Genomic DNA, 16211 nt, shown 5'->3' on the forward strand with positions numbered 1-16211 from the left:
TATTTCAGCAGCCTGCTGAGGATTCTGCAGGTTGGATCCACTTTGAACAGGGGTTATTACTGAAATCCATCATGAAAAGTGTCAGGGTTCAATAATGAAAGCAATGCAGGAAATTTTTACCCAGTCAGGAATTCCTACGTTACAGTGTTTAAGATTTCCAATCACTTTGCATTTACATTTCTTACCATGTGTCCAGCAGAGGATTCAAAACACCAATACCCTTTGTCTCATTCTTGGATGCACTCAAAGTACATGAATTCAAAGACTAAATATTTAAGTTTTGGATTTTTTAAGCACTCACTGTGGGATCTTTGCCAGCCATTTTGCACTCTTCAACTTTGATTGTAGATGCTGGCCAGAAAACCTGCTCAGAAAGGAAAATAAAGGTTGCATAATCTCACTTGTATATATGACAGCTCAGTGCTCTTCATTTACTTTATGCTAACAGATTTCTTTAATTCTATATTTATATTTCAAATTTCTTCTTTCATTTTATGAACTCGTTAATAAAGATTTTATTTCTTTATTCCAACAATTATGTTTTTGTTTGTTCCATGAATTTTTCCTTCAACAATTCGTTCTATAATATGTGCTCATTTACTAATGGTACAATTTTAAAATAAGGAAATTATTGATGTGCACAATATAATGTATATTTCCCTCCCTCTGATTTATAGTACACTTTTCACAACTGCTTATATCACAATGAATTTATGTTTATACTGCTATCTTGGGTTTTTTTTGGTAAACTACACAGCTAGGCTGGTGAATTTACTGCAAACTAGGTACTTCAACAGCTAAAATAACCTGGATAAAGATTCTCTCTCTGACATACTGTGCTAGCATGCTAAGTCATTGCAGCCTTGGGTCAGGTCTGATGGGGATGACTTTTTTTTTTCATTGTCAGCCTGTAGCTCATTGTTAAAATAATAAAGTCAGATGTGTTCTTGCTGTAATAAATTTATAATTAATTTACTTTTATTTCTTTACTTTAATGAAGCTCAATTTATTTCCTTGCTGTGAAATAGAATGATAAATATAGTTAACCCTTGAACAACTCAGAGGCTAGGGACACTGACCCTATATTTCAGTTCTACATCCAAAGATTCAAACAACCATGTATCATGCAGTACTGTAGTATTTACAACCAAAAAGAATCTGCATATAAGTGGACCCGTGCAGTTCAAATCCCTGTTGCATAGGCCACCTTTCTTCAAAGAACACTGCATTTAATAATTGTGTTCTTTTCAAGGCCTTCTTGGTTTATGTACAGATGACAAGGTACTCTGTCCTTTAATCTGACCATTTTTCATGCTATACTCCATGCTTCTCCTTTTCCCTTTCGATGTATGTATACACAGGAAGTATTTTCTCACTTAGCTTCAAGTTGTAGATGGCTAAAAACTATGAAACTAGACATGGAGAATTGAATTGATTATATTTTCAGTCCTTGAAATAAGTAGTAATTTCCAAGTATTTATTGATACATGACCTGTATTTTCTATTGTTCTAATGATGCACATAATTTTTTCATTGTATTTGAAACTTTTAAAGTAAAAGACACTTAGGAATTTAGCATTGCCCTCATGAAAATGATAAACTTACACTCAAAGGTTCTTGACTTATGTTGTTAATATTCAAGGAAAGAATGTGATCTTTGCTGCCCACATATATCCGGTCCTGATCTTCATCCATTAATAATATCCTGTAGTCTAAAGGGTGGTGAGATAGGCTGAAGTATTCAGAGGTCTTGGTTTCTCGAAGCTCTGAAATAGTGAATAGCACAAGTGAAAATTGAGTATCTTGATTCCATTATTTTAATGAAAATTATCTTATGGGAATATTTACCAGAAAAGTCAAAATACATTTTCCTCCTACAATAAATTAATTTTAAAACAGTTATGTTAATGGATATTTTTATTTATTGCCTCTATGCTGAATTAAAACATAAATAAATCCACAAATGCAATGTTAAAGTTTATAGTAGTACTACTTGATTACAAAATTATTCACATTTTGCTAGGACCTCAGCTCAGTTGTTTACTGTTTGTCATCAGCTCAAAGCTTGTTAAAATAAATCGCCCAAAAAAATACAGCAAGTGAGTAGATTGAACAAAAAACAAAAGCAATGACGGTGTGAATGTCTTCCTAGACTCTCTTAATATTTTATGGTTGGACTCAATACGTTCATCATTTTAGGATTGTTGTTTCCTACCCTGAATATTTACCTTACTTCCTCAACGTCATTCTAACTAGTTTAATATATTTTTCTATAAATTACTTGGAAACAGACCTACTTTTTTTTCCATTACATGTCGTTCAGAAGGCAATGTCATTTAAATGACAATATGCCTATGTATATATAAAAAGAAAAATGTGAATTTTCAGATATTCTGAATTTTTAGATTTTTTATCATCTCAATGGGCAGTGACGCATGTTCACTTAAATTCTTTTACATTAAATATGTGTCTGTATAGCTGAACTCTCAAGACAATGAATGCACCAGGACAATAAAAAAAAAAAAAATCAATAATCATTATAGCAGATTCAATTTTCTTTCCAGTCAAAATGCTCCTTTGCACAATTGAAGACTTTTCCATTCAAGTAGTTCAGGAGTTCTTTTGATCATGATCTTAAGAGAGTGACAAACTCTACAAAAGAGTCTGCTTTCAGGGATACTCTTTCAATGATGAACTATTTCTAAATTTTTAGTCATTGCATCACAAACACATTTCTAGAAATTCTGATAGGGCTGTGGATTGATTTAAACCAAAATTAAAAAGTATAAGAGCCCTTATAGGCAGCCACAAACTATATTCTGTGAGTACCTGGGCCATATCCCATGTGTGAAGATAGAGAAGCAACAAATTTAACCTGTTCTCTGGGCACCACAGTTCAGAATGTCTGTCATAATATCCTTCAAATGGTTTTATATCTAGCCAATAATTTACAAATACTATGGGAGCGGCAAAGTGATTATGAAACCACCTGTGGCACCAAACTCTCTGTGACATTGAACAAATTATTTAACCTCTCTGTGCCTTAATTTCTTCATTTGTAAAAAGCAACAATAATGGTATCTTCTACTGAGAGTCCATATGGAAATCAATAGAATACATGTAAATACTTGAAATGAGCGACAGAGGAAGTATTCAATCAATTATAATAATTATTACTGTTAGTATTATCAATTCTGGATCATTAATTACAGGAAAGCATTAAATTAGAAAAAAATAGATGCCCATTTTCCTACTTTTTTCTTTTCTTTTCTTTCTTTTCTTTCTCTTTTTTTTTTTTTAAACTTAAGGAGCTAGATTCCTAAAATTACTAACACAGGATCTTAAATCAAAGTCTCTGACATTCTTTCCACTCAGTAACAGCAAAGTGTAAGATTTTTTATGTGGAAGAAACCATTAACAAGTCACTGAAGTATTTTCAGAAGAGTCTTAAGAAGTAACTCACGGCGGGGGTGGGGGGGGTTAGGGGGGTTGGGGGGGAGGTTTCCCTGGTGGCGCAGTGGTTGAGAATCTGCCTGCCAATGCAGGGGACACGGGTTCGAGCCCTGGTCTGGGAAGATCCCACATGCCGCGGAGCAACTAGGCCCGTGAGCCACAACTACTGAGCCTGCGCGTCTGGAGCTTGTGCTCCACAACAAGAGAGGCCGCGATAGTGAGAGGCCCGCACACTGCGATGAAGAGTGGCCCCCGCTTGCCGCAACTAGAGAAAGCCCTTGCACAGAAACGAACACCCAACACAGCCAAAAATAAATAAATAAATAAATTAATTTAAAAAAAAAGAAGTAACTCACGAAAAAAGACAAGACATTGAAAGAGCATTTAAACAAGAAACTGGAAGACAGATCTTTGGAAATAAAAGATTTGAGATGCTGAGCACTGTGCAGCATGCTAACCTAGTTACTGAGCCTCACTAGATATCACAGACAGACAGGTGATGCAGTTGGCAGCCCTGGTGCGACTGGCCTAAAAACTGGAACACCTTCTTTCGCGAGGACAGCAAAAAAGAGTGGAGGGATGTTGTGCAGGAAAAAAGTTAGCCTCTGCTAGACCAGAGGTTATTGCTGAAGTAGGAAAAAAATCCAAGAGCTCCGAACATGAGAGAGAATATAAAATGCAACAAATGCCACTCAAAGGTTGGAGAAGACACATTCTCCTTTGATTTTGCCTAAAATCCAGGGTGTTTAATAAAAAGCTTGCTTTTCATCCTATGGAGGAGATTCACGGTTGCATAATTTTCCTGTAAAACATCATTTGTAGGGTGCTGGTTGGGTGCAGAATAGATATTCAACAAATACCTCATGAATAAATAACTCTCCAGTGAAATACACAGATTAAAGAAGTAAAATATGACCGAGTTCGTGGCATCTGGGGCCCAGCCACTGGAGTCTGAATGCTGGCTCTGCCATTTCATTTATATATGTACTTGGCCAGTGCCTTTATCCCTCTAGACTCCAGTGTCTTCATCTTTAAAGTCAGGATAATAATAGTCCTTACATCACAGGGGTATTGTGAGGTTTAAATTGTTAATATACATCAAGAGCTTAAAAGAGTACCTGTCTCACAGTGACATGGGTTACATGGGTTACCTATTATTATGACTTGGGACAAGACTTCAAGCTTCAGCCAGACAAGTAAGAAGAACAATTCTTTACACAGGGAGAAAATATGGAAGACTAAATTGTCTGATTTATATGTATTAATATATTTAATATTTGTTTTTGTCACATGTAGAATCTACTCAAATTATTTGAGCAGGACAGTAAAATAATAAATCATTTTTAAGAATAATAATTTGGTGTGTAGGATAATTTTGGGGCATGTGAGACTGGAAAACTAAGAGATGCTCTTCCAGATATGATGATGATAAAGACCTGATTTGCCAGAAATAGAAAGGAAGAGAGGAGTTGATGTGAGGGTCACTTAAAGGATTTGGAATGATTTTATATGAAGTTGGTCTTTGGGTAAAAGGAAGAGGCAATTATCTTCCAAAGATGTAAACTAAGAACAGGATAAATGAACATGGGCTTTACTAATTTTGAGAGATTCAAAAGGGAAATTTCTTTGGTAAAGAGATTACTTGAGTGTTGATAGATTAAATTCAAGTAAAAGTGGAAATGTCCCACAAGCATATAAAATTAGATAACTAATTTGTCATTAGAAATATCAAATCTGCAGGGAGAGATTTCCAATTCTTCTCATGGATGATATGAAGCTCAGAGAGTAGACAGCTCTGAGGAAGCTCTGAGAAAGAGTAAGTCTAAAGTGAAAAGCAAAACACAGAGATGCATTGATCATTAGATCCAAAAAGAGTATCTCTGTAACTGAAACTCAAAGTGAGTCATGATGTACAGGCAGCAGTGTGATACTGTGGAGAGAGTACAGAATTGGAGTCAGACAGTTCTGAGTTGAAATCCCAGTTTCATCACTTACTAACCTGTTACTTTAAGAAAACTACCTGATTTCTCCCAGGTTTCGATTTTCTCATCTATAAATTGGTTATGTTAATACATAGCTCAAAGGATATTCCACCAGCACACAGTAGAAGATCAGTGTGCTCCTTTTGGCAGGAGAGATTACTGACCCTCTGTCTAACAGATATTTTCTTTTTCTTCCCTGTTGGCAGGGAACCATATGCCAACCATAGTGGATCCCCCAGCAAGTGAGTGACTAAAAATGTGACCATGTGACTACTTCTGGCCAATGAGATTTAGAGGGAAGCTTTCAGCAAGGTTACTTGAAGAGGTTTCTTGGGTCTTAAAAATGGCACAAAAAAGAAGTGATTTCTTTTTCTGCTTCTGGACATTGGTAAGTGAGCATATAAAACTTTCAGCAGTTGCTGCTACCAAAAAGATTGCTATCTGAGAATGTCAAGCAGACATTTAGGAAAAATGCTGAGTTCTATAAGAAATCATTCAATGTCTGCACTAACCCTACAACTGCTCTACTACAGGATTACTTCTGTTATACATGATTTTTTAAAAAACATCCTTGCTTTTTTTAAGGCACCTTGAATTGAGGTTTGTTGTTTAAACCCTTACTAACTGATAATATCTCTCCAGTGTTCACAGCCCCTAACACCTCCTCACTCTTTCCACCATGGTTTGTTTAGTATGGCTATTTAAAAAAAAAAAAAAAAAAATTTTTTTTTTTTTTTTTTTTTTTTGCCTTCTCTTCCCAGTGTATGTTGAAATAAAACCAAGAGTGTGAGCTGAGCTGGGAAAACAGTCTCAACTAAATTTTACTTGCAAGTAGCAAACAATGGCAGTTCTCCTCTTTACCTGTTTCGTTAGAAAATAATCAATTTCTTACATTAATTCAAATACCAGAGGGAGCAATAACTGCATTAACTTAAGCCTTTCTGGTCCAAGGATTTTATCTCTTTTTCTGGGTCATAAAGCTATCTTCAAATTTAATTACCTATAGCTCATTGATAGCTGACAGCTGTTAACCAAGGAAGATTTACTTTAGAAGTGCCTCTGTTAGAAGCCTAGAAGCTAAGGCTGTTTTTTTTAAATGCTATTTAAATTGCTGGTAGTTAGCCATAGTTGAACTCTGGGGCTTGGGAAAAACAAAAAAATCAAAATGAACCTTTTTTTTTCTTAGAGAATAAAGAGATGAGTTCAAAGCATCCAGGATTTTTATCTATAAAGAGAATGACTGAATAATCCATCATTTTTGGTTTAATGCAGATCCAACTTAAGTCAATGAATGATTCAATAATTTGGCTACAGTTAGAGAAAATGATTTAATGATTTGGCTACAGCGAGAGAAGGAACTCACAATTATTGGTCTCTCATCTAAACAAGTCACAGAATGGCACTGTCCTACATTTCTTTACATCTTAATAATTATGTCATTCTTTTTACAGCACTGGAGGTACAGCTAGTTGAGCTGTTTCTCAGGACATGCTCAACTGACTGAGAAGGAACTTTGAGAGTATGCAGTATTAGAAAATGCAGCGGCCCCACAAAGGGCAGTGTAGGTCTCTAAATCCTTGGGAAAATCTCCTGGGAAACAGTATTAAAAAAAAATACGACATGCCTCTATCCTGAAATCCACATTATTGTAGCGTTCTAGGGTGGAAAATTACTGTAATGCCTTCCATGGCAGTGTTCCCTGAGGGAAAATTTGTAGCATGATATGCTTACCTGAAATTCATGTATTGACATGGGCTTATCTTTGTATGGAAACTATTGTAAGTCTTGGGAAGTTAACCAGGGCTGGGAGAAAAATAAGTTCCCCCCAAATATAAACCCTTGCAATATAAGCTTCTGGGACCACTTGAATATAGTCAACACACTGCTATAGCAATTACAACATAGTTTAATATACAGAACATATTGTCTGTAGTTAACACTCTATCCCTAACCATATTAAGAATTAACCTTTGTTCTCTGTTAGTGATCTTAACATTTCTGAGGTGACTAAGTCAGTCAGAACTTATTCATGTGCTCGAAAATGTGATCTTGGTGGAGGAAGGTGGAGAGTCTAGAGTTCTCTTCTATGAATAATATATATCTGTTAAACTACTGATTAGGGAACACATTCCCTCAGAATACTATATTATCTTTGGCCTTTTATAAGTTTCAAAAACAAACAAAAGATTACTTGATTGAAAATCAGTCCCCAGGGGTCTCTTTATGAGAAGCATATGCAATGGTGGCTCATTAATTATATTTAAAGTTCATGATGTGCTATTAATTAATTAATTAATTAATTAATTAATTATTTTTTGGCATTACTTCAATATTTTATTTTTAGGGACCACAAGATGAGTTAAGAAGTTCTGGTAAATATCAGAGAGGCAGGATCCCTATCACAAAGGCTTTGAGTACCAACATAAGAGGCTTCTACTTTGTTCTAAGGACATTTGTGAGCCTTGGGAAGCTACAAAGCAGGAAAGCAACAAGGTCATCTTCTGCCATCAGACACTATTTATTAAATAGAAAAATTAATGAAGACCAAGTGTCTACCACACCTGAAGACTGTCCCATCCCCAGGGCCCCTGCTGTGAAGGTTATCACAGAGAGAGAAAGCATGGTTTGGAAATCAAGGGATGTTAATGTCATGGGCCCTGTCACAGAGCAGCTACTCAGAATAGACGTGTGGAAGGAGTGCAGGAATAACCAAGTGAGTGAGTGTGCCCCAGAGGGTGTGGAGAAAAGGGAACCCTTTTGCACTGTTGGTGCCAATGTAAATTGATACAGCCACTATGGAGAACAGTATGGAGGTTCTTTAAAAACTAAAAATAGAACTACCATATGACCCAGGAATCCCACTACTGGGCCTATACCCTGAGAAAACCATAATTCAAAAGGACACATGTACCCCGATATGCTATTAATTTATATATTCAGTACATATTTATGAAGCCCTTATCAAGGCAGGCTAGACATCTGCTCACAAAACAGGACACTAATATGAACATACCAGGCCCCTATGACAATTCCAAATCTTGCCTTACATTCTGTTATTTTATTTGGCTAAGCCCATCATGACAGTTTCCTCACCACAAACCTCAGCTCTCCCTCTGGCAGAATGCACACCTACAGATTTTAAAGTAAATCCTTAGCATGTCTTTTACTTTGGAGACATTGCTACTGACAGGATAATTTCCTCTCCTGAATATCTTATCTCAGAAGAATTTTAACTAGAGTGGGCTTAAACGACCCATCCTCTCCCTGAGGCTCACTATCTTGAAAGTGGGTTAGAAACTGAACTTCACCTATCCCTTTAGGACAAACAGGCAGATAAAAATAAGACCAGTGAAACTTCAGCAGGCTGACACTGCAGCTCCTAATTCCTAAGGCAAAGAGACACCAGAAGGAATGTTGTAAATGTACACTTGCTCAAAAATAATAGACCCAAATAGCTACCACTTGTGGGTTTAACAGCAGGAGTAACTGTTCTAGGTGCTTAAAAAACCTGTTTAATTTGCATTTAAAACCTCTTTGTTAGGCTTTAATATTATTCCTGTTCCACATTTAAGGAGACTAAAATTCAGTTCATTTGAGCAATCTAACCAAGATCACATAGGAAAGAATAGAAGAGGCTAGAGCCAGGATTCAAGGCAAGGTGGGTTCCTTAATCTGTGAACTCTATCAGACACCCTTTTGTTTTTCAAGTAAGACTGACAATTTGAACACTTATTTATTGGGTTTTTACTATGTTCTTGACCTGCCCATGAGTCTGCGCAGTGCCAAATATAGTATAAGCAATGCCCCAGTTTCTCAAATTTTTTCTTTGCCAATTTGAGGAGCAGGGGGTGAGATGGGGTGGGGAGAGGAGAACATACGCCAAACAACTTGAGAATAATCAAATTCTCAGTGATGCTGTTCTCATTAAATCATCAGACCAAGTCCAAGAAAAGCTACATGAGAGTCAGATCAGAGTCAGATATAGCTTCATGTAAGAGGTAAACGGTTCCACTTTTCTCTGTTTTTGATGGATGGGTAGGATTGGCTAAGTGGAAGCAAACTGCCAAATGGATATAAGAAAGAAAAAGGAAAACAGTTCTATTCAGTGAGTCTGGCCAGGGAAGGACAGCAGTGAATACAGAATGTATCTCCCAGGCACTGCATCAGAGGGCAAATTAACCAATATATAAGAGCTTTTAAAGATGATTCTTATACTGGTTTGCCACAAACAGCCCAGCTTTGGGCTGTTTTACCAGTGTAATTATCTATAGTGCCCCCTTTACACTCTCAAAAGATTCATGGTTTAAATGGTTATTCTAATTTTAAGCTTTCTCTTCCTGTCTTGAATGGCTTTCCATTACTTTTAGAACAAAATCCAAAATTCTTAACATGGCCTTTTTTAGGCCTGCTATAATCTGGCTCAAGATTACCTCACTAGAAAATCTCAATCATCACTATTTGGATATTTTGTTTGTGTTCTCGCCCTTCTGACCTTTTCACATCTTCAAACTTGCCTTTCTCCTTTCTGCCTTAGGGTCTTTGTACATGTTATTCCTCTTGCTGAGAGGACTTTTCCTACCTTTTTCTAACTCCTACTCATAACTCAAGCAGTGATTTCGATGTAATTTAAATTGGACTGCTTCATAAAGGCTTTCTTCATCAGGTCTCTTGATGTCAGGTCTCAGATCTGCTGAGATTTGCTCAATTTCCCTTTGAATTTTCTCTTCTCTTAAAGGCTGCCTGGAAGATCATTTGAAATGGTTTAAAATGCCATGGATTGGGGGGTGGGGAACTATACTGTATGACTTGCTAAGGCCCACACTGTCTTCTGTATAGTTTTGCATCTGAAACTGCCTCTAAATATGAGACAAGGTTCTTTGTTCATTCACACTCTATCCCATTTTTCTGTTATATTGAGTTTTATGATCTTTTAATCTTAGTGAATTAAAAATTATGAGCATGGATCCACCAGAGGGCAGACAGCAGAAGCAAGAAGAACTACAATTCTGCAGCGCGTGGAAGGAAAACCACATTCACAGAAAGACAGACAAAATGAAAAGGCAGAGGACTTTGTACTAGATGAAGGAACAGACAAAACCCCAGAAAAACAACTAAATGAAGTGGAGATAGGCAACCTTCCAGAAAAAGAATTCAGAATAATGATAGTGAAGATGATCCAGGACCTCAGAAAAAGATGGAGGCAAAGATCGAGAAGATGCAAGAAATGTTTAACAAAGACCGAGAAGAATTAAAGAACAAACAGAAATAAACAATACAATAACTGAAATGAAAAATACACTAGAAGGAATCAATAGCTGGGTAACTGAGGCAGAAGAACGGATAACTGACCAGGAAGACAGAATGGTGGAATTCACTGCCACAGGACAGAAAAAAGAAAAAAGAATGAAAAGAAATGAAGACAGCCTAAGAGACCTCTGGGAGAACATTAAATGCAACGACATTCACATTATAGGGTCCCAGAGGAGAAGAGAGAGAGAAATAACCCGAGAAAATATTTGAAGAGATTATAGTCGAAAACTTCCCTAACATGGGAAAGGAAATAGCCACCCAAGTCCAGGAAGCGCAGAGAGTCCCAGGCAGGATAAACCCAAGGAGAAACACATCGAGACACACAGTAATCAAATTGACAAAAATTAATGACAAAGAAAAATTATTGAACGCAGCAAGGGAAAAATGACAAATAACAAACAAGGGAACTCCAATAAGGTTAACAGCTGATTTCTCAGCAGACACTCTACAAGCCAGAAGGGAGTGGCACAATACATTTAAAGTGATGAAAGGGAAGAACCTACAACTAAGATTACTCTACCCAGCAAGGATCTCATTCAGATTCGATGGAGAAATCAAAAGTTTACAGACAAGCAAAAGCTAAGAGAATTCAGCACCACCAAACCAGCTCTACAACAAATGCTAAAGGAACTTCTCTAAGTGGGAAACACAAGAGAAGAAAAGGACCTACAAAAGCAAACCCATATCAATTAAGAAAATGGTAATAGGAACATACATATCGATAATTACCTTAAACGTGAATGGATTAAATGCCCCAACCAAAAGACACAGGCTTGCTGAATGGATACAAAAACAAGACCCATATATATGCTGTCTACAAGAGACCCACTTCAGACCTAGGGACACGTATAGACTGAAAGTGAGGGGATGGAAAAAGATATTCCATGCAAATGGAAATCAAAAGAAAGCTGGAGTAGCAATACTCATATCAGATAAAATAGACTTTAAAATAAAGAATGTTACAAGAGACAAGGAAGGACACTACATAATGATCAAGCGATCAATCCAAGAAGAAGATATAACAATTAAAAATATATATGTACCCAACGTAGGAGCACCTCAATACATAAGGCAACTGCTAACAGCTATAAAAGAGGAAATCGACAGTAACACAATAATAGTGGGGGATTTTAACACCTCACTTACACCAATGGACAGATCATCCAGACAGAAAATTAATAAGGAAACACAAGCTTTAAATGACACTATAGACCAGATAGATTTAATTGATGTTTATAGGACATTCCATCCAAAAACAGCAGATTACACTTTCTTCTCAAGTGCACATGGAACATTCTCCAGGATAGATCACATCTTGGGTCACAAATCAAGCCTCAGTAAATTTAAGAAAACTGAAATTATATCAAGCAACTCTTCTGATCACAACGCTATGAGATTAGAAATCAATTACAGGGAAAAAAACATAAAAAACACAAACACATGGAGGTTAAACAATACGTTACTAAATAACAAAGAGATCACTGAAGAAATCAAAGAGGAAATCAAAAAGTACCTAGAGACAAATGACAATGAAAACATGACGATCCAAAACCTATGGGATGCAACAAAAGCAGTTTTAAGAGGGAAGTTTATAGCTATACAAGCCTATCTCAAGAAACAAGAGAAATCTCAAATAAACGATCTAACCTTACACCTAAAGGAACTAGAGAAAGAAGAACAAACAAAACCCAAAGTTAAGAAGGAAAGAAATCATAAAGATCAGAGCAGAAATAAATGAAGTAGAACCAAAGAAAACAGTAGCAAAGATCAATAAAACTAAAAGCTGGTTCTCTGAGAAGATAAACAAAATTGATAAACCTTTAGCCAGACTCATCAAGAAAATCAGGGAGAGGACTCAAATCAATAAAATTAGAAATGAAAAAGGAGAAGTTACAACAGACACTGCAGAAATACAAAGCATCCTAAGAGACTACTACAAGCAACTCTATGCCAATAAAATGGACAACCTGGAAGAAATGGACAAATTCTTAGAAAGGTATAATCTTCCAAGACTGATCCAGGAAGAAATAGAAAATATGAACAGACCAATCACAAGTAATGATTGAAACTGTGATTAAAAATCTTCCAACACACAAATGTCCAGGACCGGATGGCTTCACAGGTGAATTTTATCAAACATTTAGAAAAGAGCTAACACCCATCCTTCTCAAACTCTTCCAAAAAACTGCAGAGGAAGGAACACTCTCAAACTCATTCTATGAGGCCACCATCACCCTGATACCAAAATCTGACAAAGATACTACAAAAAAAGAAAATTACAGACCAATATCACTGATGAATATAGATGCAAAAATCCTCAACAAAATACTAGCAAACAGAATCCAACAACACATTAAAAAGATCATACACCATGATCAAATGGGATTTATCCCAGGGATGCAAGGATTCTTCAATATACGCAAATCAATCAATGTGATAAACCATATAAACAAACTGAAGAATAAAAACCATGTGATCATCTCCATAAATGCAGAAAAAGCTTTTGACAAAATTCAACACCCACTCATGATAAAAACTCTCCAGAGAGTGGGCATAGAGGGAACCTACCTCAGCATAATAAAGGCCATATCACAGCAAACATCATTCTCAATGGTGAAAAACTGAAAGCATTTCCTCTAAGATCAGGAACAAGACAAAGATGTCCACTCCCGCCACTATTATTAAACATAGTTTTGGAAGTCCTAGCCACGGCAATCAGAGAAGAAAAAGAAATAAAAGGAATACAAATTGGAAAAGAAGAAGTAAAACTGTCGCTGTTTGCAGATGACATGATACTATACATAGAGAATCCTAAAGATGCCACCAGAAAACTACTAGAGCTAATCAATGAATTTGGTAAAGTTTCAGGATACAAAATTAATGCACAGAAATCTCTTGCATTCCTATACACTAACAACAGAAGATCAGAAAGAGAAATTAAGGAAACAATCCTATTCACCATTGCAACAAAAAGAATAAAATACCTAGGAATAAACCTAACTAAGGAGGTAAAAGACCTGTACTAAGAAAACTACAAGACGATGATGAAAGAAATCAAAGATGACACAAACAGATGGACAGATATACCATGTTCTTGGATTGGAAGAATCAATATTGTGAAAATGACTATACTACCCAAAGCAATCTACAGATTCAGTGCAATCCCTATCAAATTACCAGTGGCATTTTTTACAGAACTAGAACAAAAAAATCTTAAAATTTGTATGGAGACACAGAAGACTCCAAATAGCCAAAGAAGTCTTGAGGGAAAAAAAACTGAGCTGGAGGAATCAGACTCCCTGACTTCAGACTATACTACAAAGCTTCAGTAATCAAGGCAATATGGTACTGGTACAAAACAGAAATATAGATCAATGGACCAGGATAGAAAGCCCAGAGATAAACCCACGCACCTACGGTCAACTAATCTATGACAAAGGAGGCAAGGATATACACTGGAGAAAAGACAGTCTCTTCAATAAGTGGTGCTGGGAAAATTGGACAGCTACATGTAAAAGAATGAAATTAGAACACTCCCTAACACCATACACAAAAATAAACTCAAAATGGATTAGAGACCTAAATGTAAGACCGGACACTATAAAACTCTTAAAGGAAAACATAGGAAGAACACTCTTTGACATAAATCACAGCAAGATCTTTTTTGACCCACTTCCTACAGTAATGGAAAGAAAAACAAAAATAAACAAACGGGACCTAATGAAACTTAAAAGCTTTTGCAAAGCAAAGGAAACTACAATCAAGACGAAAAGACAGCCCTCAGAATGGGAAAAAATATTTGCAAACGAGTCATCAGACAAAGGATTAATCTCCAAAATACATAAACAGCTCATGCAGCTCAATATTAAAAAAACAAACAACTGAATCAAAAAATGGGCAGAAGACCTAGACATTTCTCCAAAGAAGACATACAGATGGCCAGGAAGCACATGAAAAGCTGCTGAACATCACTAATTATTAGAGAAATACAGATCAAAACTACAGTGAGGTATCACCTCACAGCAGTTAGAATGGGCACCATCAGAAAATCTACAAACAAGAAATGCTGGAGATGGTGCGGAGAAAAGGGAACTCTCTTGCACTGTTGGTGGGAATGTAAATCGATACAGCCACTATGCAGAACAGTATGGAGGTTCCTTAAAAAATAAAAAATAGAATTACCATATGACCCAGCAATCCCACTACTGGGAAACCATAATTCAAAAAGACACATGCACCCCAATGTTCATTGTAGCACTACTTACAATAGCCTAGTCATGGAAGCAACCTAAAAGCCTATTGACAGACGAATGGATAAAGAAGATGTGGTACGTATATACAATGGAATATTACTCAGCCATAAAAAGCAACGAAATTGTGTCATTTGTAGAGACGTGGATGGATCTAGAGACTGTCATACAGAGTGAAGTAAGTCAGAAAGAGAAAAACAAATATCGTGTATTAACGCATATATGTGGAATCTAGAAAAATGGTACAGATGAACTGGTTTGCAGGGCAGAAATAGAGACACAGATGTAGAGAACAAACGTATGGACACCAATGGGGGAAGGTGGTGGCGTGGTTGGTGGTGGTGGGATGAATTGGGAGATTGGGATTGACATATATATGCTAATATGTATAAAATAGATAACTAGTGAGAACCTGCTGTATAAAAAATAAATAAAATAAAATTCAAAAAATAAATTATGAGCATGAACCAATAAAGTGTGAAATAAATGCTATCCAATTTTTTAAATTAAGGTTTTCATGATAATAATTTATTACTATTAAAAGGTAAGGTGTATGGGGGGAAAGGCTCAGTTTTGGAATGAGCCAACTGGGGCTGAAGTTCTTGTTTCATCATTTGTTGATACAGGGCTTGGTTTGCCCCCATTCACCCAATCACCCCCCTCTTCTATTTCTTCCCACCTTAAGTCTTACATCTACAAAATAAAAGGAGGAATGAGATTATTTATTAACCAGAATGATCTCCAATGTTCCCTGCAGCAATAAAAATGTCCATGAAAATAATTCCTTTTTAACTGTTTACAAGTATTATCTACTATTGTAAAATATCTGTAAAGCTAATGTAATCCTTCATATTACTATAAAAATGATAAGAAGAAAGGGCCTCTCTAAAAATCTATCTTAGCAATATATAATACACAGTAATATAACTGTGTCTTTTCTGGAAAAGAAGCTAAACCAAAAACCAAGGCTTTTTTTCTCCCTACCTAAAGCATATTCCATTTGTGTTGTGTGATTCAATCAACCAGAGAATTATAAATTCTGACTTTCCTTCCTCTAAGCTTACTTGGGAGACATGAAAGCTGGCTTCAAAGATGTTAGATGCCAGGAATTCCCTGGTGGTCCAGTGGTAGGACTCCGTGCTTCCACTGCAGGGGGCATGGGTTCCATCCCTGGTGAGGGAACTTAAGATCCTGCATGCCATGAGGCACAGCCAAA

General features: G+C 36.4%; 1 protein-coding gene across 1 annotated transcript in view; it reads right to left on the reverse strand.

The window, feature by feature from the left end:
• The window catches only part of SEMA3C (semaphorin 3C), a 184929-nt gene that overhangs the window by 89380 nt on the left and 79338 nt on the right, over positions 1 to 16211 (reverse strand). Inside the window, exons 3-4 of the mRNA XM_068550451.1 lie at positions 1606 to 1766; positions 302 to 364 (exon numbers count right to left, since the gene is read on the reverse strand). Of these exons, the coding sequence (XP_068406552.1) occupies positions 302 to 364; positions 1606 to 1766 (224 nt within the window). The remainder of the gene's footprint in view (positions 1 to 301; positions 365 to 1605; positions 1767 to 16211) is intronic.

This window comes from Eschrichtius robustus, chromosome 8 (assembly GCF_028021215.1).
Source record: "Eschrichtius robustus isolate mEscRob2 chromosome 8, mEscRob2.pri, whole genome shotgun sequence".
In the NCBI taxonomy this organism is placed as follows: Eukaryota; Metazoa; Chordata; class Mammalia; order Artiodactyla; family Eschrichtiidae; genus Eschrichtius; species Eschrichtius robustus.